At 47.0% G+C, this 22,696-nt stretch overlaps 1 protein-coding gene across 1 annotated transcript in view; it reads right to left on the bottom strand.

Moving 5' to 3' along the window:
- LOC122928872 (transformation/transcription domain associated protein) overlaps nucleotides 1-22,696 on the bottom strand; it is a 153,129-nt gene that overhangs the window by 25,831 nt on the left and 104,602 nt on the right. Inside the window, 6 exon segments of the mRNA XM_044282163.1 lie at nucleotides 4,498-4,662; nucleotides 5,792-5,993; nucleotides 9,164-9,264; nucleotides 11,988-12,253; nucleotides 12,652-12,847; nucleotides 16,982-17,173. Coding sequence (XP_044138098.1) covers nucleotides 4,498-4,662; nucleotides 5,792-5,993; nucleotides 9,164-9,264; nucleotides 11,988-12,253; nucleotides 12,652-12,847; nucleotides 16,982-17,173 — 1,122 coding nt within the window.

Genomic DNA, 22,696 nt, shown 5'->3' with positions numbered 1-22,696 from the left:
GGCACCGTGCACTTGAAAGAGTCTCATTAGCAGCCCTGCAAATAGAGCCGGCCCTGCGGCAGCTGGAGGGTTAAGGCGCCTCGTCGGCATACTGATGAGCAGGAGCGATCTTGTGGTGGAGCGTTTTGTCATAAGGGCTGTTCTCCTAACAAGGCTTCATAAAATATGCACAAATTGTGTCACTTGTGAGGCAGGATGCGGCAATGTAATTTATAACAAGGACCGAGTTGCCATGGAAACCGGTCAGATCATGAAATAGGCAGGATTCTCGCTCGCTGCAACTTTTTCTGGATTCACTGTGGGGAAGGAACGAGCAGCCTCCGAGAAAATGGAAGACTGTGGACGGATAATGGAAAAGTTGTTTCTTTGCTGTCTTAAAGGGAAGCTGTCACTATAAAAATGTGAATAATTCTGCAGGCAGCATCTTATAGAGCGGGAGGAATTAGGCAGATTGATATATAGTTTTATGGGAAAAGATTCAGTTAAACTTGTAATTTATTCTTTTAAACTCCTGCTCTGAATGGTCTTTAAAGTCAAGGAGGCGGTCCTATCAGTGACTGACAGCCTTCCCTCTATGAGGAGGAGGTCCTATCAGTGATTGACAGCCTTCCCTCTATGAGGAGGCGGACCTGACAGCCTTCCCTCTATGAGGAGGTGGTCCTATCAGTGACTGACAGCCTTCCCTCTATGAGGAGGAGGTCCTATCAGTGATTGACAGCCTTCCCTCTATGAGGAGGCGGACCTGACAGCCTTCCCTCTATGAGGAGGAGGTCCCACCAATGATTTACAGCCTTCCCTCTATGAGGAGGCAGTCCTATCAGTGATTGACAGCCTTCCCTCTATGAGGAGGCAGTCCTATCAGTGATTGACAGCCTTCCCTCTATGAGGAGGCGGTCCTATCAGTGATTGACAGCCTTCCTGCTATGATTGTATATGCACAGAAAACTGTCAATCAGCGATAAGACCGCCTGCTCATAGAGGGAACTGCTGAGCACTTGCCCTAAAGTTTAAAGATTTTTCAGTGATTCACTTATATTGCATTTTCTACATAAAAGCCAAGAAGTCCAAAAGCAAGAGTTTAGGGTGCAATCCCACAGTGCAGTTGGCCACATGCGGCCAAGTTTGCTCAGGAGGATGGACGTGGCTTGGCCACATGTGGCTAGCCGCACTGTAAAAGTTCTGCTCTGTAATCAGTCTGGAGGTTATGCAAAAAAACGTATCTTCAACGAGTATGATCGAACCTCCCTCCAAAATTATGAAAACCATGGCAGGAGATCAGATGGTCACGTTACTAGGGGGGGGGGGGGGGGGGGGGCTCCTTTGCAGAATACGCATACAAACATCCCTATAGATAAGACCCACATCCACAATGCACTGGCAGGTTTGGACATGAATGGAGAAGATGGATGGAACGTGGAAAATACACAACACGTACATTAATTGTATCTATCTATATATAGCCTATACATGTAGAATGTTACCTTACCTATAATCAGACACACACACACACATATACATTAGCTGAATTGGCTTAATGGAATCTGAGAAACGATTTCGTCGTCTCCCGTAATCCGCACAATGCACATAACAATTACTGTGAAACACGAGGTAATTTCTGCTCATTTCCATTTTGCCTTTATAAAATAATTAGCAAGCACTTACATCCAATAACTTAACTAGATTTGCAAATTACACAGGAAAGCACCACTTTAGCTCCACTATATAAAAATAACACCCCCCCCCCCCCCCCCCAATACCCAAAATGTCTACATTACATACAAAGCCAGGGGTTTAATAGAGAAATAATTGGTGATATATAAAATTAATCACGTGAGTTAAACACAAAATACACCGTCATGCACATAAAGCAACAGTGCAGAGAGTAGACCATTCTGCATATATATAGTACTGAGGCTTAGACTTCTGTTGGAGGCATTAATGAACAACTTACTCTAAAATGTTTATTAATCTTTAGCCAAACTTTGTATAAATAAATAGTTTAGGGGAACATAAGAAACTTTGTAATATATCTCTGCCTTAAGCAACTGAGACGGACTGTAAAATGACTAAAGGATCAGATGACATGCTGCCCCAGGAGACTACAGAGACAGGAGGAGTTCAGTTTAGGAGGAAGGAGAAAGAAGAAACTATTAGGTAGAGAAAGCAGCACTTTTCTATATTACAAACTTTCTTATAGTCACCAGTACTAATGATTTATCCAAAGTTATGTCAAAATTTAGCAACCATTTAAAGGTATTTTACAAATTGTACCACAACAGTCTTTGCAGCGGTCGCGAGTTCTCACTTTTTCCAAAATTAAACTTTACATGGCACACATAAAAATTTGTCGGTGCGTGCCCTCCAGACGAAGGCTCTCTCTAGCTACCAGAGGTGTGGGAGCTTGCAGTTAAGTTTTCACATCCAAATGGCCCAATACAAGTGACATCAGGGGACAATGGCAGATCTTCATCTTAGGTGAACTGCCATTGTTCCTAAGTGCTTCTGATACCGTCACATACAGCCATCTTTCTCTAAGACTCTGTTCACACTAGCGTCAAGGCTTTCCTTCATAACTGAGCCATGACAACAATGTTAGAAGGGTTTTCAAATGTATACTTGCAAACCTCAGTGGACCCCCTGGCTTTAAAGGGATTGTCTCGGAATAGAAAAACATGGCTGCTTTCTTCAAAAGAAAAACTGCAAAATTTCTGTCCATGGGTTGTTTGCGATACTGCAGCTCTGCCCCATTGAAAATGCAATTCCACGCACAACTCATGGACAGGGGTGGTGCATTTTTTTGAAGAAAGCAGGCATGTTTTTCTAATCCTGGACAACCACTTTAAGCTACTTTCACGCTCGCGTTTTGGCTTTCCGTTTGTAAGATCCGTTCAGGGCTCTCACAAGCGGTCCAAAGCGGATCAGTTTTGCCCTAATGGATTCTGAATGGAAAAGGATCCGCTCAGAATGCATCAGTTTGCCTCCGTTCCATCTCCATTCCGCTTTGGAGGCGGACACCAAAACGCTGCTTGCAGGATTTTGCTGTCCGTCTGACGAAACTGAGCCAAACGGATCCATCCTGGCACACAATGTAAGTCAATGGGGACGGATCCGTTTTCACTTACACAATCTGGCAGAATAGAAAACTGATCCGTCCTCTATTGACTTTAAATGGTGTTCAAGACGGATCGGTCTTGGCTATGTTTCAGATAATACAAACGGATCCGTTCTGAATGGATGCAGACGTTGTATTATCTGAACGGATGCGTCTGTGCAGATCCATGACGGATCCGCACCAAACGCGAGTGTGAAAGTAGCCTTAAATGGCTTTTCCAGCAGTATACTTAACCTTATTCTCAGGATAGGTCATCAGTATCAGATTAGTGGGGATCCAACATATGCCCCCCCCCCCCCCCCCCTCCCTGCCGATCAGTTGTTTGAAAGGGCCACAGCGCTGAGACCTCATCACTAGGGATGAGCGAACTTGTGTTTCAAGATCGGCGTACAAGGTCAGAGTTATCTAAGAATTCCGTTATGAATTCCGCTACCACAGACCATACCTTATGGTCCGTGGTTAGCGGAATACATAACAGAATTATTAGATAACCCGAACCTTGTACGCCGAACTTGAAACACAAGTTCGCTCATCCTTACTCCTCACAAGAAACCAACTCAGCGCTGTATAGTGGCTGTGCTTGGTATTGCAGCCCATGGCCAATCACTTAAAGGGGTTGTCCGGGTTCAGAGCTGAACCGGACATACCTCCATTTTCACTCAGGCAGCCCCCCCCTGACTTGAGCATCGGAGCAGTTCATGCTCCGATGCTCTCCTTTGCCCTGCGCTAAATCGCGCAGGGCAAAGGCATTTTCAGGATTTCTGGTGACGAACCGGGCTCTCCATGGGGCTGCCAGGAAGCCCGGTGAGGTCACCGGCACTGATGGGCTGGGCTTTAGCGCTGCCCCTAGCCAGTATAAATGGCTAGGGCAGCGCTAAAGCATGCCCATCTGAGCCGGTGACTTCACCGAACACACTGTGTTCTTGTACACAAAAAAGGCCTTGCCCTGCGCGATCTAGCACAGGGTAAGGTAGCGCATCGGAGCATGAGATGCTCCGATACTAACATCAGCGGGGCTGCCTGGGTGAAAATATGGGTATGTCCGGGTTCAGCTCTGAACCTGGACAACCTCATGTGACCGATGACAGTGACATCACTGGCCTAGGACGAAGGCACAATGCTCAAAGGAGCACTACGGCTTCTCCAAACAGCTGATCGGTGGGGTACCGAGAGTCAGAACCTTCCCCTGATCAGATATTGATGATCTATCCTGAGGATAGGTGACCAATATTTTACTCCCTGAACACCCGCAGTTACACTGCCAGGGTAATTTCTCCCATATGAGGAGCTGTGTGATTTCTAAAACAACACGGCAGCCAAAAGCAGGGTTTGAATATTTGGATAATTCTAGAATACACCAAAAAATACCAGCAAGGAGAACTTACTTGGCTAATGAGATTCAGAAGCAGTTTGCCTTCGGAGCCTACTAAACAGGTAAGAAGCTGAGGGATCCAAGCCAACCACTGGATAGGGGGGACCCCAATACAGTATTTATCCACAGCATCCGCCAGAGTGTTCTTATCATCATCAAAGCTCAGGAGCCACAGGACCTGCGACCACGGAGGTAAATAAAATGTAAATGTTCAGCTCCATGTAAAAGACAGCACAGGACATAGAAAAGAAGGTCACATACACAAAATGCATGCGGGTGGGACCTGTCACTATTGGCAGGATCTGTTCACAATCTAGAGCAGGGATAGCCAGCTGTTATCAAACTACAACTCCCAGAATCCTCTTTTCATTTCTATAGAATTTACAAGAGCAGCCAAATGTGTGTGCACGCTGGGAGTTGTAGTTTCACAGCAGCTCGAATGGTAAAGGTTGCCGATATCTGATCTAGAAGGAGTTTCCCTGAAGATTTCCTCAGGCATATGAACATCACAGAAGGAAAGTACCACAAATCACGAGTCCTCTCCTTTAGCTAGATGGAAATAGTGGCTTCCACTCTTGTGGTTGCTTATTCATTTCAATGGATGCCATCTATTTCACTGCCAAGGTAAATGTGCGGTTGGCCGGAGCTTGCTCGGTTGAATGACCTTGGGTATGGATGATGAAACCCCTGGCAATCGGTAGGCACTGCATATTTTTGTTAATTACCGTATCTTACACATTTAGTGCATAGTTATAGGATATGCCATAAATGGGGATGGGTTCCACCTCTAACTCCAGAATGGAGGGTCCTCTGACACCTTACCTGCCTAGTGAGGGGGCTTCTGGATGTTGCACCTAGGCACAGTGTATGGAGAGGTGTGTGTGTGCGCCCCCCCCCCCCCTTTCGCCAATGACTTCTGTGACATTCGTGGAAGCAAGCTTGCTCGGCTAACTCCCATATAACTGAATAGAGACTTGCACACCTACGTAACCACCATTTCTTTTTTGTTCCTCTCCTGGGTTCGGTGGCCAGAGGACACCTTAACCAGTCGGGTGAACCCAATCTATCAAATATTGATGGCATTATTCCTCTGGAAGATGGGAATACCCCTTTAAAAGGTGGTCAACACACATTTAGATTCTGCCTACTGCTCCAACTAGTTCCAACAGGGTCCATCAACAATCTAGTAGGCCCGGTGGGTCTAGGATGGACATGGAGAACCCAATCCGATGAGTACATGGTGCCACTAGTGATTAAAGTAGCTCATTCGGGTTAATGCAGGTCAAAAACTAGGGCCAAAAACATACTTTTGCCAAATATTTCCTTGACTTGCTTTCATTCTGGTGACGGCAGGCATGGAGGTAGCAGGTAATGGCTGACACGCCCAAATGCAGCTGACGCTCCTTGACAAAGATGGTTTCCAAGTAGTCGCCCCACATGGCCCAGGCCTTGACAAGAACGTCATGCATTTGCACCGCAGCAGAGAAGGCTTTGTTGGCATCTTCTGACCTTGGGAGAAAAAAAAAAAAAAAGAGAAAAGATATAAAATGATCTGTTATGGTCAAAGAGATAACTAAAAAACAATTATGAAAATCTGACAAAACTTGAAGAATCTCGTTATATCTAAAAACCCACACAAGCTCGTTGGAGGCCTATACCGACTCATTTAAAGATCATTACAATGCTGCATTACTAATTGGCTCCCGGCTACACGTAGGGCCGGAAACGTTTTAATGTTCGCTCTGGTTTGTCCTGCATTTTCATCTGATTAATTGGACCATTACGAGCTCGTTTATGGATCCTGACTAATGATTTCCCAAAATATGTATTTGCATATTTGTTCACTAAATGAAGAATTAGTATGTGCGAAACGGTGGTGAACAAATACATTGGGGGATGGAACGTGCAGATTAGTAATATTAGCCCGACATTACGGTCTCCCAAAAGTTTGGACTTAGACTTTGACATTATGGGATTGCATTTTGAGCCATTTCCTAATATAATGTTATCTTCAGGGAGATCACTCCTCAGCAGCCATCTCATTATCATCACAGGCTGGATTACGACAACAGACAACACCTGTGTATACATAACACAGGATCCACCATTCACTTTAAGCGATGGACGCAACTTGCCTCCTTCCCCTTCCCTGCACAACTGACCTCTGTAAAGGTCACAGAGGTTTCAATTCAGATCCACGTGAAAAGGGGCTTGAATGGAGCGGCGATCGAGCATGCATCCTGCCCCTCCATTCAAAGCAGAGTACAGAGCTCCTTTAATACAGCATTTCTCGTGTGGAAATAAAAACTCAGACCCTCCGATCAGACTTCGGGAGGGGGGGGGAAGGGGGTTACCCGAGATGGTTGGAGGGCAGGTTGACCAAATATACAGTCGATCATTGGTTCAATTTGACTGATCCTAAGCACCAGTGAGAATATAAACCACAAGGAGTACTACTCCTGCCCTGTGAGCTTTATTTCGGCACAATGGATGCCCATATTTTGCTACAGTGAGGACACGGCAGAGACATTTCTATTGCCGAATGCAGAGGTTTGACCGATGACCCAATCATGAGCACGACCAGTGTTTAGCGGATTCCAGTCCTCATAGAATAAAATATTTTCCGTCCTCGACCTGAAGCTGCCAATCCACAAAAAACACCCAACATTGCAAAACTTCTGCTACTCTAATGGCTTCCATTGTGTAAGTGATGGTGCGAGCAGAGGATTACGGGACACAAAGCTATCCCCCCTCCCCCTACACTGCTCCGAAAACTTAAGAAAGCATGATGCATAAGCCAATAACTCCAACTGACAGAGAGTCTATTAAAAAGCTAATTAGCCCTAATATAGCAGAACCAATTTTGTCCCTTGCTTTAGTGAGAGGGGGAAGTTAAGAAGAGAGAAAATATTTTTTTTTAAAAAGCCCACACAGGCGTATCTACCAGTCTGGTGGACTGCGCGGCCGGGAACGCCATTACTGAGGGAGCGCGCTGATAAATGACTCACTTTATCAACACTTTCCCTCTCTAACCAGATTTGTCACAAGGCCTTCCTTTTCTTTCTCCTCGCCCCGGGTGATCTATCACACTGACACCTCTGATGACTTTCTTCATACTTGCGCTATCACCTTGTTCACATACCAGGAGGCAGAGAAAGATGTGTGTCCACGGCTGACCTCTGCAGAGGACCGATACGTGGACGCTCGCTCCACAATCTGCGGTATGGAGGAATGGCGCTGCGCCGTTATAAGCCCTGCTGTGCTACATGACTGTATGGGCGTCTGCTCTCAAGATGATAGAGATTACTCAAGGTACCCCCCCTCCCCTTCCTTATACTTAAAGCTGGCCTACCAGAAAAAAACATTAGCGCACAAAATGTCTTAAAGGGAACCTTTAGAAATGGTATGCCTTGAAAGCACTTGTATAAAAAACAAAACAAAAAAAAAACTCTGATGCCTCTTGCTTTGATTAAAGTGTATGGCGCCGTAAACGCCATCCACAGGCTGCTCAGTACAGCAAAGAAAATGGCGCATGTGCAGTGCGTTTGCCCTGTTCTGGACAGAGAATACATTTTGTCCTAAGGACGACTGGTCTCCATATAAATGTGCTTTCTTGCTGCAGCCAAATGACTTTTAAAGCTGATGACCCGGAAGTTACATGGGGACCGGCACATGCGCAGAAGAGGGCGCACACACTGCGCACGTGCTGGTTCTATGCTACAATGTACAAGCGAAACACTGAGCAGACTGTGGATGACATATGCATCGTCATCCACACAGATCAACTGTACGGAATGGGTAAAACCTGGTGGCATGCTCCCTTCAAAATCTTCTACACTGAGATGGCATCACTTAAAGGGGTTGCATCATCACAGACAATGGGGGCATATCGCCAGTATATGCCACCGTTGCCTTATAGGTGCGGGTCCCTCCGCTGGGACCCGCACCTATAACGGGACGGAGCCCCGCAAGGTGGAGGCTAGAGGACTCCGGTCTGGCCACCACCAAGCGCTCTCCCAATAGAAGTGAATGTGAGCGCACCGTGCATGACCGGCCACCACTCCCATTCACTTCTATGGGCCCGGCTATAGTCGGCGGCCCCAGAAAAAAATAATGGAGGACAGCTGTGCATGCACAGTGCGCCCTCCCAACACTTTTGGGTCTCCATTCTTGATAGAGGTGCAAGTCCCACTGCTGACGATATACCCCCATTGTCTGTGATGAGACAACCCCTTTAAATTAACAGGCTGAAAGCCCAAGGCTGCCCCACTGAGAGGTTCCGATGACGTGCCCCCTTTTGATTTCTCTCAGAGGTAGTGTTGTAAAGACTGTGTGGATGCCAATCACCATGCACATCAATTTTCATACATAGGATGGTGATCTGGAGCCACATTGGGTCTTCATAAGAAGATTGCATCTGGCAGAACAGAGAAGGGAGATCTCTCTCAGTAGTGCAGCCTCAGGCTTGGGGATACATCACCACGGACATCAGGGAACAGGTAAGCATGCTTTGCTTCACAGGGTAAGAGTGGAATCTAAGCAATATTCTCTCAATGTTCCAACAGGCCAGGAATTCCACCCCGTCCCTTACCACGAATACTGGAAAATAAGGTGGGATGCTCCGAGGTTTTTACTCCTCTGCATGGTCATTACCAGTGCACATGATGTACACCACTTACTTGTTAATTTGAGCAAGGAACATTCCCTTGAGAGCATAGAACTCAGCTGTCATCTCCTTGGTGAAGTATTTCAGGTTGGTGGATTCAATCACCTCCAAGCCCTAGAGGAAGGAAAAACAAGATCGATGAACGGTTCCAGAATGCAACCAAGAGACGTCTCGCCCAAGGCCATCAAGCCAATCAGCTTCTACGCCGCAAAAATCCCTCCTATTGCTTCAAGACATAATGATCTCAAAAGAAGGGACTTGAACATGTGTTATCATCCCTCTTGTCAAAAGTAGTGGGACAGAAGGCTGAGGACACATCTTCTGCGTGACCCTGGACCCTGCCACTGTGATCTTGACACGCAAGATCTCAACTTTAACCACTACCCGTCAAAGCGCTATTGAGGCACATCCTCGTAGAAGGTGCCATTTTCCAGCAGGGCGTTCCAGGACGATGCAGTGTCTGTACCTGCCTTGGCTTATTTAACCCCTTAGATTCCACAGTCAATCTAAGAAGTAGAGCCAGGAGGCGGCGGTGGCTGGTGAGGGACCCAGAGTAGGAGACACCCCACAGGGTTCACCCCTTTAATTATTGATCATTACTATAGACATGAATACCCAGTTTGGTTTTTAATGCACCATTTCCAATAAAAGCTGACACTTTTTTGTACTGGAAGCTGGATTTCTGTTTCTTTAGAGATTAAAAATCATAATAAGAAATTTGAGGCTTTCCATGTGGAGGTATGGGGACACCCCGCCATGAATTCCTGAGTGCGAAGACTGATCAGACTTCTGCTGCCATAAAACAAACATTGAGAGGATGCCGCATTTCAGCCAAGCACAACCTAAACCTCCCTGGAAACATTACCATGAAATGGGACAGCGTCCTACAGAGAGAACGCGGCAGCTAATGGGTCCTTGTACAAGGTTAAACCAGGCTGGTCCAATTAACGCTTCAGGCTCTGGTAATTGGGTTTTTACGCAATGTCCCCTATTGGTTCTTCTGGCTTCGTCATCTGACCCGGGCGACTGTCTGGCTCTGGATCTGCTAAACTCTACAGCGGTTTATCCACTTAAACTAATCTCATAATGGCCGGATATCAAAGACGCACCGCTGTGCCACTTGCTTTTGTCTTTCAGGGATGATCAGGCACAGACGGGTTCAAGATCATTTCATGTATTCAATGATTTACGGGTGTATAGGAGATAAAGCGGCTGTTTACCTGCCTCCAGCAAAAACATGGCAGACTGCGGCGATCACCGCCGAGCAAGAAAACGGGCAAGGGTGAAAGGGCAAGGCAGCTGCCAATGTTATTAAAGAGGTTGCCTGGCCAAAACATATATACATTTTTTCCGAAGAAAAAGGTACTCGCGTGACCAATCCTTTGCCACTCCCGTACCCTTACTGGGCCACCACTGGTCCCTCTTGACAAACAAGATATACCAGTTCAGTATGAGGGGGAGTCATGGCTGCTGCCGGTGACTGGCTGAATGGCACTCACAGCAATTTCCTGCTGTGTTGACGCAGGAGAAGGACGTGGAGCGCAGCAGGGAGCCAGGAGGAGGACGTGGAGCGCAGCAGGGAGCCAGGAGGAGGACGTGGAGCGCAGCAGGGAGCCAGGAGGAGGACGTGGAGCGCAGCAGGGAGCCAGGAGGAGGACGTGGAGCGCAGCAGGGAGCCAGGAGGAGGACGTGGAGCGCAGCAGGGAGCCAGGAGGAGGACGTGGAGCGCAGCAGGGAGCCAGGAGGAGGACGTGGAGCGCAGCAGGGAGCCAGGAGGAGGACGTGGAGCGCAGCAGGGAGCCAGGAGGAGGACGTGGAGCGCAGCAGGGAGCCAGGAGGAGGACGTGGAGCGCAGCAGGGAGCCAGGAGGAGGACGTGGAGCGCAGCAGGGAGCCAGGAGGAGGACGTGGAGCGCAGCAGGGAGCCAGGAGGAGGACGTGGAGCGCAGCAGGGAGCCAGGAGGAGGACGTGGAGCGCAGCAGGGAGCCAGGAGGAGGACGTGGAGCGCAGCAGGGAGCCAGGAGGAGGACGTGGAGCGCAGCAGGGAGCCAGGAGGAGGACGTGGAGCGCAGCAGGGAGCCAGGAGGAGGACGTGGAGCGCAGCAGGGAGCCAGGAGGAGGACGTGGAGCGCAGCAGGGAGCCAGGAGGAGGACGTGGAGCGCAGCAGGGAGCCAGGAGGAGGACGTGGAGCGCAGCAGGGAGCCAGGAGGAGGACGTGGAGCGCAGCAGGGAGCCAGGAGGAGGACGTGGAGCGCAGCAGGGAGCCAGGAGGAGGACGTGGAGCGCAGCAGGGAACTAGGAGGAGGAAGTGGAGCGCAGCAGGGAGCTAGGAGGAGGAAGTGGAGCGCAGCAGGAGGAAGTGGAGCGCAGCAGGCACCTAGGAGGAGGAAGTGGAGCGCATCAGGCACCTAGGAGGAGGAAGTGGAGCGCATCAGGCACCTAGGAGGAGGAAGTGGAGCGCAGCAGGAACCTAGGTATTACAGGAAGGGCAATGGCGGGGAATCTATGAGTATAACCTTGGTTATTTTTTTCATTTGCAGCCCATAAACTTTTTTTTTTATTCCACTGAAATACCAGTTTCAGCTCTTGTCCCTACCTGGATTATTGCAAAACACAGAAGACAACCCTACACTGAAGTATGGGCATCCACATGCTTAGACGTTAGCAGGTTTCCATTTTCTTTCAATGGAAGGTTGTCTTTGTGCATTCATGCGTCTACATTTGGTTCCAAGAAAATGAAGACAACTCCAAAGATCAACTATAGATCTACTGCATTTTTTTTTACAATTTTATATTGAGTGCAAGGTATTTATAACTCATTTGTGCATAGTCTTACCTGCATGCATTCATTCTTCCCCATGACTCCAGCTAGCTGAAGGTAGCACTTGACCTGCTGGCGGATCTTCTGGAAACAGTCCACGATGGGCACAGTGGGGATGGTGTGGATGCGGCTCAGGATATCCAGTGCCACATTCACCAGTCCTTGCTTTCTGGCGATCTTGCCATACTGGATGATTGCAGAAGCTGAGGCGTGTACCCCCAGCATTGCATTGTTGGAGCTTGGGTCGTGCTGAGTGCTGTTGTCATAGGCGTTCACTATAGCTGTCGAGATGACAAGAAGTGATCATCAGTTACTACAGCACAAGATAAGGGAATTGTGACACAGAAGGACTTCATATAGGGCCTCATGAACATGGCCGTTGCAGTTTTTGCAAATCCACAAATACTAGCCATGTGCATCCCGCACTTTGCTCGGTCCGTTTTATAAAAATACCTATTCTTGTCCACAAAATGGACCAGAATAGGACATGTTCTAACACTTGCAGAACAGCCGCACGGATGTCCACAGCACATGAATTTTATGGGTCCACGTGCGATCAGACGCGGCTCCGGTATATGGTCATGTAAATTAGGCCTAACTTAAAGCAATGGCTGAGGGTGCTGAACTAAAACCAACCGATGTATCTCAATATGATGGGTCTACTGCCCACCGTACCCACCTTGGTAATGGTGCTGCCTCCACATGAAGATACTGCTCCAGTGAGACAGGTCATCGGACACGATGGGCAGTCTGTTCCTCCAGGTTTTCACTACGGTTTTCATATCATGGAGGCTGTTGCTTCTTCCTAAATTGGTGGGCTGCAGGCCTGCGTTAATCTGAGCGGCCTCCTGAAGTTCAATGATCTGTTGTGCTGCCTGAAAGACACAAGTGAGACCGAGCTTAAAACACGGGGCAGGAATGAAAGGTGCCACCAGGGGTTGAATCAAGATAAAAATTCTATCAAACGCTGATAAAAAAAAAATAAAAAATCGAGATATCGGGTAGAGAACAGGTGTCTACTTTCTGCTAGGAACCAACTGCTGGGAAACTGGGGTGATTACCAGGTCTCCACTGCAGACAGATGTTGAAAATTAAGACAATATGAACAGTTCTTGATCCTCTTCAAGAAACAATGTATTGCTAGCAGTTTTTGTAGACATTTTTTTTTGGCTTGGGGCCACGCAACAGGAGTTTCATATATCAAATCCACCTCTTAAGTTTTCAATGGGACGGCAGCCTTCTCAAAGCTTACCAATCACAGCGCCATAGATCGTATAGTGGCTGTGCTTGGTATTGCAGCCCAGACTCATTTGCTTAAAGGGGTTGTCCAAGTTATATTTATTGATGACCTATCCTCAGGATAGGTCATCAATATCAGATGGGCGGGGGTCCGACACCCGGCACCCCCGCCGATCAGCTGTTTGAAGAGGAGGCACGCGCCGTGCCAGCGCTGCCTCCTCTTCACTGTTTACCTTCTCGCCGTTGCGTCTGCAGTGGTGAGCAGGTGTAATTGCACCTAACCGTCCCATTCATTACACTGGGACGGCTTGGGTGTAATTACACCTGCTCACCACTGCAGACGCAACGGCGAAAAGGTAAACAGTGCAGAGGACGCAGCGCTGGCACGGCGCGTGCCTCCTCTTCAAACAGCTGATCGGCGGGGGTGCAGGGTGTCGGACCCCCGCCCATCTGATATTGATGACCTATCCTGAGGATAGGTCATCAATAAATATAACTTGGACAACCCCTTTATGGCTACATGCACACGACAGTATGTGTTTTGCGGTCCGCAAATAAAAACCGATGACATCCGTATGCTATCGTATTTTTATTTTATTTTTTTGCTGATCCATTGTAATAATGTCAAAAACGGACAAGAATAGGACATGTTCTATTTTTTTTTTGCGGGGCTACAGAACGGACATACTGATGCGGACATGAATACGTAGCCTAAATGGGACTGAGCTGCACATAGGTCATGTGACCGATGAAGGTGACATCACTGGCCTAGGAAGAGACCGTAGTGGTAAACAGGGTGGTCGGATCCCTACGATCAGATATTGTTGACCTATCAATATTGAGGTGATGAAAGTTAACGTTTTGTGCATTTTTTATGTTTACTGCAATTATACAACTTCTGTAAAAGGTATAGTTATTCAAAACTAGTCCGAGATTAGAAAAAAAGGGCACGTTAAGGGCAAGTTTACTTTTTTCCTAAGAAACGGCGCCCCTCTTTTGCCATAGGTTGCATCTGGTATTGCAGCTCGTTCCATTTAAGAAAATGGAGCAGACAAGGTGAAAAAGGAAAAAAAACAAAAAACATCCTTTTTCGTTTAAATCTCGGACAACCGGTTTAATGCTAATCTACCAGGAGAAAGACGCAGAGGGCCCTTGTAAAAACGTGAAAACTTTTAATTGAAATCACATGAAACCTTAAGCGAGCGCAAGACTAAAAGAGCTTCCACTGCGAAAGAGAATAGGAGGAATATTTGGGGGGGACACTCTCCTGCACATCCCATTACCATAGCCATTAAATAAACCTCTCCGAGCGTCCGAGAGACAAGAGGAAGATAACGGTTGTATTTGCTGCTAATCAACTAAATAAGATAAATGCCCGAGGACTCGGCTCACATTTACAAAGTCAAATCTCCTGAAACAAAATAAATTAAGCAAAGTAATATTTTTCACAATTATCGCCGTATCAGCTCGCACAATACCTTAACCTCCTTTCTTCCGCCATTCATCATGTAAATTTAATTTTCTTGCAGGTATTTAATCACACGCTATCTGATATTAAAAAAAAAAAAAGTAATTACCGCAGCTGCAAACTCACGGCTCAGTTTGTACTTTTGTCATTCAATGTCTTTAATCCTTGTGTGTGAAGAGTCGCGGGTATATATGCAGGGGAGCAGCTCAAATAGTGTACCGCTCAATATAGACACTAATTGGACAGTCAGATATGTAAAGAGGAGCCGTCTCCTCTCCTGACATGTCCGTTTTAGTAACTACTTCCATTCCCCATGTAATACCGATTCTGGAGCATCTATACTTGTGATGTGCTGCCATTCCTTTATTACGCCGGATTCACACCTGAGCGTTCGCGATGGAGCGCTCTGTATGCGCGATTGTACAGGCGTTTGCAATCGCGCATACAGAGACAAGCGAACGCCCATTGTCGCGCGTTCCCGCTGAAGTCTATGTACGGGGAACGCGCGACAAGACGCTCCAAAGAAGCTCATGTACTGCTTGGGGCGTCGGGCGTTTTACAGCGCGATCGTACGCGCTGTAAAACGCTCAGGTGAGAACCATTCCCATAGGGAATCATTGGTGTGAACCCAGCCTTATTCCTGCTAGAAGTTCTGAATTAGGCCTCATGCACACAAAGTCTAAGTCAAGTTTGCCATGCAAATGATAGGGAAAAAAAACGGACGCGGACGACAATCTTGTGTGCCTCCGCGTTTTTTCACAGACCCATTGACTTGAATGGGTCCGCGAACCGTTTTCCGTGAAAAAAAAAATAGGACAGGTTATATTTTTTTGACGGACTGGAACCACGGATCACGGACGACAAACGGTGCATTAGCAGAGTTGTCAATGGGTCCGCAGAAAATCACAAAAAACTGAACAACGGACACGGAATGAAAACGGTCGTGTGCATGAGGCCTTAATTACTAGCAGTTTGCAATGAAGGTCCAGCTGGGTGTGCCCTTGCACAGTCTGACAGTGGAAGCACTGATTAGATTGTGTCAGACACTACAAACTGGTAACACCCTGCTGGACAGGATGGCAAACTGCTAGTAATTCATTGATAAGCTTCTATCAAGAATAATAAAGGAATGGCACAACATAAAGTTAGATCATCAGTATCTGATCGGTGGGGGTCCGACACCCAGGACTCCCACCGGTCGGCTGTTTGAGAAGGCAGCGGCGCTTCTGTGAACACTACCGCCTTCTCTCTTCTTTTCCTAGGCCAGTGACACCGCGTTCATTGATCACGCGCTTTAGGAGCAGCTCAGCCGTGTTCAAGTGAATGGGGCTGAGTGCAATACCAAGCACAGCCACTATACAATGTGTGGCGCTGTGATTGGTGAGTTGTGAGCACCGCTGCAGCTGATCGACTGGGGGGCCCCGGTTTTTGGATTCCCACTGATCACTGATGACCTATCCTCTGGATAAAAAAAAATAAAAAATCTCAGAAAACTCTTTTAAAAGGGTTTTTTATGAAAAAGACCTGTAAACAGGATTGGGGAATAAGTGTCTGATCAGCGGGGGTCAGAAGGACGGGGCCCCCAGCCAATCACAAGAACGGAGGCCTTCCCCGCCTCCCCGTTTTGAAAGTAGCGGCACATGCTGCTGCGCCATTAAACTCTATGACAAAGACTTATCATTGTCATAGAGATTCCATGACAAAGACTTATCACCTTTCCACAGAACAGGGCCTAAAGTGTCTGAATGGTCAGGACAGTGCCTAAGCGGTTGGACCCCCGGAGACCAGACATTAATCTTCTATGTTGTGGATAGAGAATACGTATTTGTCATCGGACAACCTACTTATGGCGGTGCACGTGTCACCGCTGCTCCATTCAAAAGGGGAACACAGGGCCCTATTCTCATGATTGGCTGGTGGCCCCAGCAGTTGGACCCCTGCCGATCAGACACTTTTTTTCTTTATTATGACAGCCACCACTAGAGGGAGCTAAGAAGCAAACTGCACACCATACTATTATCTTAGAGCTTTCTGACAACCAGCTGTAAGGGAATATTCAGACAACGGTTTTGCATGTGAGAAAAAAAAAAATCAGACACTGAATTGCGTCAAAAAGCCAATAGTTTCTGTCACAGATTTGAAGTAAGATTTCCGCTAATCCATGTGTGACAACCAGCCGCCGTTTCTATGCAGAACTTACTTTAATAGGAGATCTGTCACTTATTGATCTTGATAGTATCAACATCCTAACCACCATGTTAATGGTTAATCCATGCGTAATATTCTGGCGCTGGATTATTACCTGTAATAAAGGTGTGTGAACATGAGACACCACATATGGAAGCCTCCTCCATTCCCGAATTGCCAGACTGCTGGCCATCTCCACTAGTCTTTCTATGAAGTTCAGTTGCTGCTCTTCTGGGTGGCAAATAGCCAAGTAGCCACGATACATGTTCACCTTCCATGCCATCTCCTTTGGACAACTCAGCTCCACCTAGAAAAAAAAAGTCAAAAACGGTCAGATCAGAAAGACATGGGTGACATTCAATGTAATCTCAACCAAGAGCTTCATGTACTTTGTGACACCTAAAAGGATTCTACCTGTAGCCTCTACACACGACCAGGACACAAGCTGAAAATTTTAAAGACAAGGTAGCAAAAAGTTCTCAATGGACAAGTGTCTTTGGTCACTTCAAAGAGTCTCCAAGGTCCTTGATGTTGATATCTTACCCTAAGCATAAACCATCAACATCTGACCAGTAGAAGGTCCACATCCTGGCACCACATGAGATAGTTGATGATGGTGCTCCTGCAAGCGCCACATGCCTTCACCATTTACCAACCAAAGCGCCGTACATTTTGTAGTGGCCGTGCCTGGTACTGCAGTTTCCTACAGCTCAATCCCATTCAAGGGAAGGGGACTGAGCTGCCATACCAGGCCATGTTAAAAGGGAGCAACGTCATTGGAGTGGTGCGGCCGCCTCATCAGTCAGCTGACTGGTGGGAACGCCAGGAGTCATATCCCCCAGAGACCCAATATTGATAACCTATTCCCAGGAAAGACTATCAGAACCAAATATCCTGCCAGGGCCCTCTTCAGAACCTAAACCTGGAAGAAATCCCATTCCTATAATGCTTTGTGTAATATGGTTTCTACACTGAAAATGAGATACATAAAGCACACAGCCATTGATCCTTAGTGGCCTACCTACCCCAGAGCCAGAGCGGGCCCGTGGTAAGGGGTGGATAGGGAAGTTTTATTGCGTCTGCTGTTTCCAGTGAGAGAAATGTTAAAATTCTCGTTACCTGCAGCCACCACTAGAGGGTGCTCCCTTTAAACAGATTTAATACAGGCTCCATTGATCTAACTGAAACTAAATATTTTCCACTGGGCTCCATCTAGTGGTAGCTAGAAGAATTGTATTAACTACTGCAGAACAAAGTATTCCATTGTATACCCCAACTAGGGGCCCCCAGAAATATAAGTATGGGAAGATCTAAGCTGCAGACAATAATACCTTACGATGTGTGCTAGTGACAGGATTTAACCTCTCCTAACAAATCTGTGCCGACGACAGGACCTAATAAAATATTAACAAGCGTTTCCATTTCTCACGGTTTACTCAGAATCAGGTAAACAGGCCGAACCTCGCTTCTTTAATGCAATCTATTTCAGGAAGCTGTGACATTGCTAAGGATCAAACGCGAGGGGAGCAGAGACGGCGCGGGGCACGGGGTTACAGAGAATTAATTATTTAAATGTCGGTCCCTACTTGTAAGACCATAGCAGTGCTTAGTGGTATAAGGTGAACTGGAAAAAAAATAAAAAATAAAAATGCCTGCCAACATCTGCCCCGTGGGGATGAGAATGACGTCCTCTAAGCAACCGAAGAGCGCTGCACAAAACAACCAAAGTCAAACGACTGCAGCGGAGAACCGAGGGATTGATGTCTTTATAACGTGGTGAGCGGCCGGGGACTTCAGGGACTGCAGACCGGATAAAGCAGCCATTTGTCTTGCAAAGAGTTGCAAAATGTGAAAAGCCAAAAGAAAGGCCATTAATTACCCAGTGTCGCCAGCAAGTTGTCACAGGAGCATTAAAGGGGATGCCTTCCAATGGGTATTTATCACTTATCCACAGTATAGGTGATACATATCTGGGGGATTCATTGCTGGGACCCCCACCCTATTCCTCTTCACTGTATGAGCAGAGAAGGGCGTTTGAATGGAGCGGTGATCTATCGTGCACCCCGCTACTCTATTCTATGCAGTGAGGAGGATCGCGGGGTTCTGGGTGGGAGTCCCAGTAATCAGACATATCACATATCCTGCGATTAGGTGATAAATGTACATTGTGGAACAACCCTTTAAAGCAACTATGTTGTAAGAATATTCTAGGTCTTAAATACTCAAAAGAGCAGCTTTCAGGAATTACGCAAAAATGTATGGGGTTGTGTCGAAATATAGACGTATCTGGGTGGATTGGTAGCACAAAGGAGGTCTTTCTATTTTACAATTTTATATATATATTATATATATATATATATATATATATTTACTTTTTTTTAAATTTGAATTAGAATATCTGATGGGTAGGGGGGTCTGACTTCCGGCTTGGATAGGTCATCAGTATCTAATTGGTGGGGGTCTGACACTCAGGATGGATGCCTACCCATCAGCTGCTTAAGGTAGCAGTGCTCGCAGTAGCGCTGTTGCACTACTGTGAGCACCGATGCCCTCTCAAACAGCTTATTGGTGGAGATCAGACACCCGGAACCCCCACCAATCAGATACTGATGACCTACCAGAGGATAGCCTACCGGTCAAAAATATCTTGGACAATCTAAAAAGACACGTAGTGTGAAACCACCCTAAACCAGTATTTCACAGGTGGATCAGTAAGCTATTTGATATACTAGTGAGGACACCTCCTCTGAAAAGAAAAGCAGTGTTCATGGCGGGGGGGTTGGCCCCGAGTTCATAAACTAAACCCAAAAAGTCCAGGTAGGAAACCAATCCATCAGCAGGAGAGCAGAACAAGGCACTGACAGAATCCCACATTATCCAGCCGCCGCGGACTGCAGCTCTGAAGTGCGCCTGGCAAGCAAGCGTGTTTCACAGACAGGAATACGGCAGCAGAATCACAGTATGTGGCTTTAGCGTTCTGGCTTAGTAAATTAGTACATGCCTCATTACGGAAAACATTTTTCTATCCAGGTCTGCGCCTGCAGTCACCGGTGGCTGTCACCTTCAGTTAACTTTCGAGGCATCACAACCTAGTCCTGTCAGACCTGATCAATTCTCAGAGTTTCATCTTGGGGATTAAATACTGACTAAACAACGTACCTAGCCCTAACTGAATGATGAAACACAATCAGGAAGAACTTCACTTTAAGGTAGGATTCAAAAGACTGCATCAGGCTTAGGAGCCACCCTAAATAAGTTAGGGCTTTCACAGCAGCCAGTAGTCTAGAAAGTTCCTTCACCAGCAGGAGTGATTCTGGTCACAGATTCAGTTAATATCCTCCAGGCCTTTGTCTCGCATTGCATTCAAAACTCGATATTCTTCTTTGTATGTTCCAGGAGATCATTCATTTCCCTCCTACCATTTTCTTTCATTGCATCCATTGGATTAGGACTGGCTGTAAGGCATCTAGCTGGACCAGAAGCCCTCCTCCACTGGTGTTGGCTTTAGAAAACTAGGAGCAATAAGTCTCACCCCTGTCGGCCGTCTACCAGTTGAAGATGAAAGGGATTACAGGGAAGTTAATACCCGTGTGCTCTCTGTGGGCTATTCCTATCGCAGGCGTTTATGTCATATCCACTGGCAAGGTGGCCGGTGGCTGCGACATCCCACTGGGGAAGGAATGGAGAGATGGCCAAATGTGGCCATGAGGAACGTGGAACCACATAGACAGATGGTAGCAGCATTGGATGGCAGATCCTATCATGGACCCATGCTCACCAGTGTCCCTTAACGTTAAAGGGAACCGGTCACCTGGTTAGAGTGTCACTAAACCACCAGCATGCCATTACGATGCTGGGGTACAAGGTCCCAAAGCTGCTCACTGCAAACCAAACCGTCCCTGCAACGAATAGTAAATGAAACTCAAACTTACCAGGAGAAGAGTCCAGGACTCTTTTCCAGAAGCAGTGGTTGCAGACACACTGCGACGATAAAGTCAAAAACAGTAGGCCTTAATTCACTGTGCATGTGCCCGATGTGCAGCGCATGTACACTGAAGCAAGATGTAACACCATCAGCTTTATCAGTGCAACTAATGCTGCTAGAGAAGAGTCCAGGACTCTTCTCTTGGTAAGTTTAATTCACTATCCTTTGCAGAGACGGATGGGTTTTGCTATGGGCAGGTTTGGGATCCTATACCTCTGCTACATTATGGCATGCTGGTGACTTAGCGTCCCCAAACCAAGGGACAGGTTCCCGTTAGGGCAACATAAGGGAAGATGTCAAGCTTACGGGTAGAGTAACTAAAACACATGACGGCTCGCCCCCATCGATCCAGCGCAATACATCAGAATGTGCTTTAGTGGTTTCTCACCCAGCTTCCCTACCAATACACATTCTGAATTCTGATGGATCGGGTTCTTCTATTAATTTGCGCGTGGTGTCACAACCTGCCCACCGAGCTCTCATACAAGGCAGTTTGGTCAATTAATAGGAAATATGACCCTCTGGCCGCCGCCATATAAGATAACTGAGGCTCTGCGCCTTTCCAGCCAGGGACCTTGCAGACCCATGTCATTTGTTTAAGACCGATGTCACACCGCCTACCGCCAGCTGCTCTCCATCACTCCGAGGCTTCGTGAACGATTCATTTGTCAGGACGAACCATTGTGCGCAGCGAGTATCCCACCGAGCTGAGGTTTCATCAAGGACAAGCTGAAGGTTACATAGAATGACAGGTCTGGTATATGAATCAGAATTCATTAGGAAGGTGCGTCTCCAATTCATGGTCGGCCTCTGGTTTATAATGAGAAGTGGCATTCAACGGGCAAGTATGTTCTTAGAATAAACGGATGACGGATGCAAATTACTTGAACTTATTCATATCCATCATCTAAAAGGAGTCTTGGTCTAAATTAAAACACACGAACGCCCTAGTGGGTTTCTCTAATGCACAGCGATCCTTACCAGCTTCTAAGGAAAAGTGGGTGCACGGGACAGCTGTCTGGACAAATGGAAAACTCAACTGCTGGCGATCATATGTGACACGGTGTACGGAGCCTTCTGCTTCCCGCTGTGTCCACTGTACAGCTTCCAGTGCTGGAGGCTGCCCAAAACAGCTGATCGGTGGGGGTTCCCAGGTGTCGGACCCCCGCTGATTAGGTCATCAATTTGTAAGTACCCCTTAATACAGCCGTCAATAAAGCTGCATGGAGCATCACAAAGCAACGAAAGCAAAGGGGGTCGAACTTACCGAGACCCAGCAATCGCAAGAAATCCACGTCAGCTGGTCACGGCGTGACCCCATTTACTTTCATTACAGTGAGATGCACAGCACAAATCGCATCTCTATGATGCATTTGGCCGTTTTTTTTCCCGTTTAAGTTTCTTTTTTTTGCGTTCCGTATACGGAGCCATTCATTTCAATGGATCCGCAAAAAAACAGAAGGTACTCCGTATGTCTTCCATTTCCGTATAAAGATAGAACATGTCCTATTATTGTCCGCATGACAGACAAGGATAGTACTGTTCTATTAGAGGCCAGCTGTTGCGTTCCGCCAAAAAAATGGAATGCACACGGACGTATTTTTTGTGGATCCGTTTTTTGCGGACCGCAAAATACTGAAAAAATTGGATTTTTTGTACTCACCGTAAAATCCTTTTCTCGTAGTAGGCATTGGGGGACACAGCACCATGGGTATATGTCCAACTACCACTAGGAGGCACTAGACACAAAAAGTGTTGGCTCCTCCCAGGTGGGCTATACCCTCTCCACAGGCACGAGGCTATTCAGTTTGTACCAAAAGCAGTAGGAGAGAGAAGAAAAGCAAG

Source organism: Bufo gargarizans, chromosome 2 (genome assembly GCF_014858855.1).
Source record: "Bufo gargarizans isolate SCDJY-AF-19 chromosome 2, ASM1485885v1, whole genome shotgun sequence".
NCBI lineage: Eukaryota > Metazoa > Chordata > Amphibia > Anura > Bufonidae > Bufo > Bufo gargarizans.
Note: the sequence above shows the minus strand (reverse complement) of the source record. Positions and strands in the feature narration are given on the sequence as shown.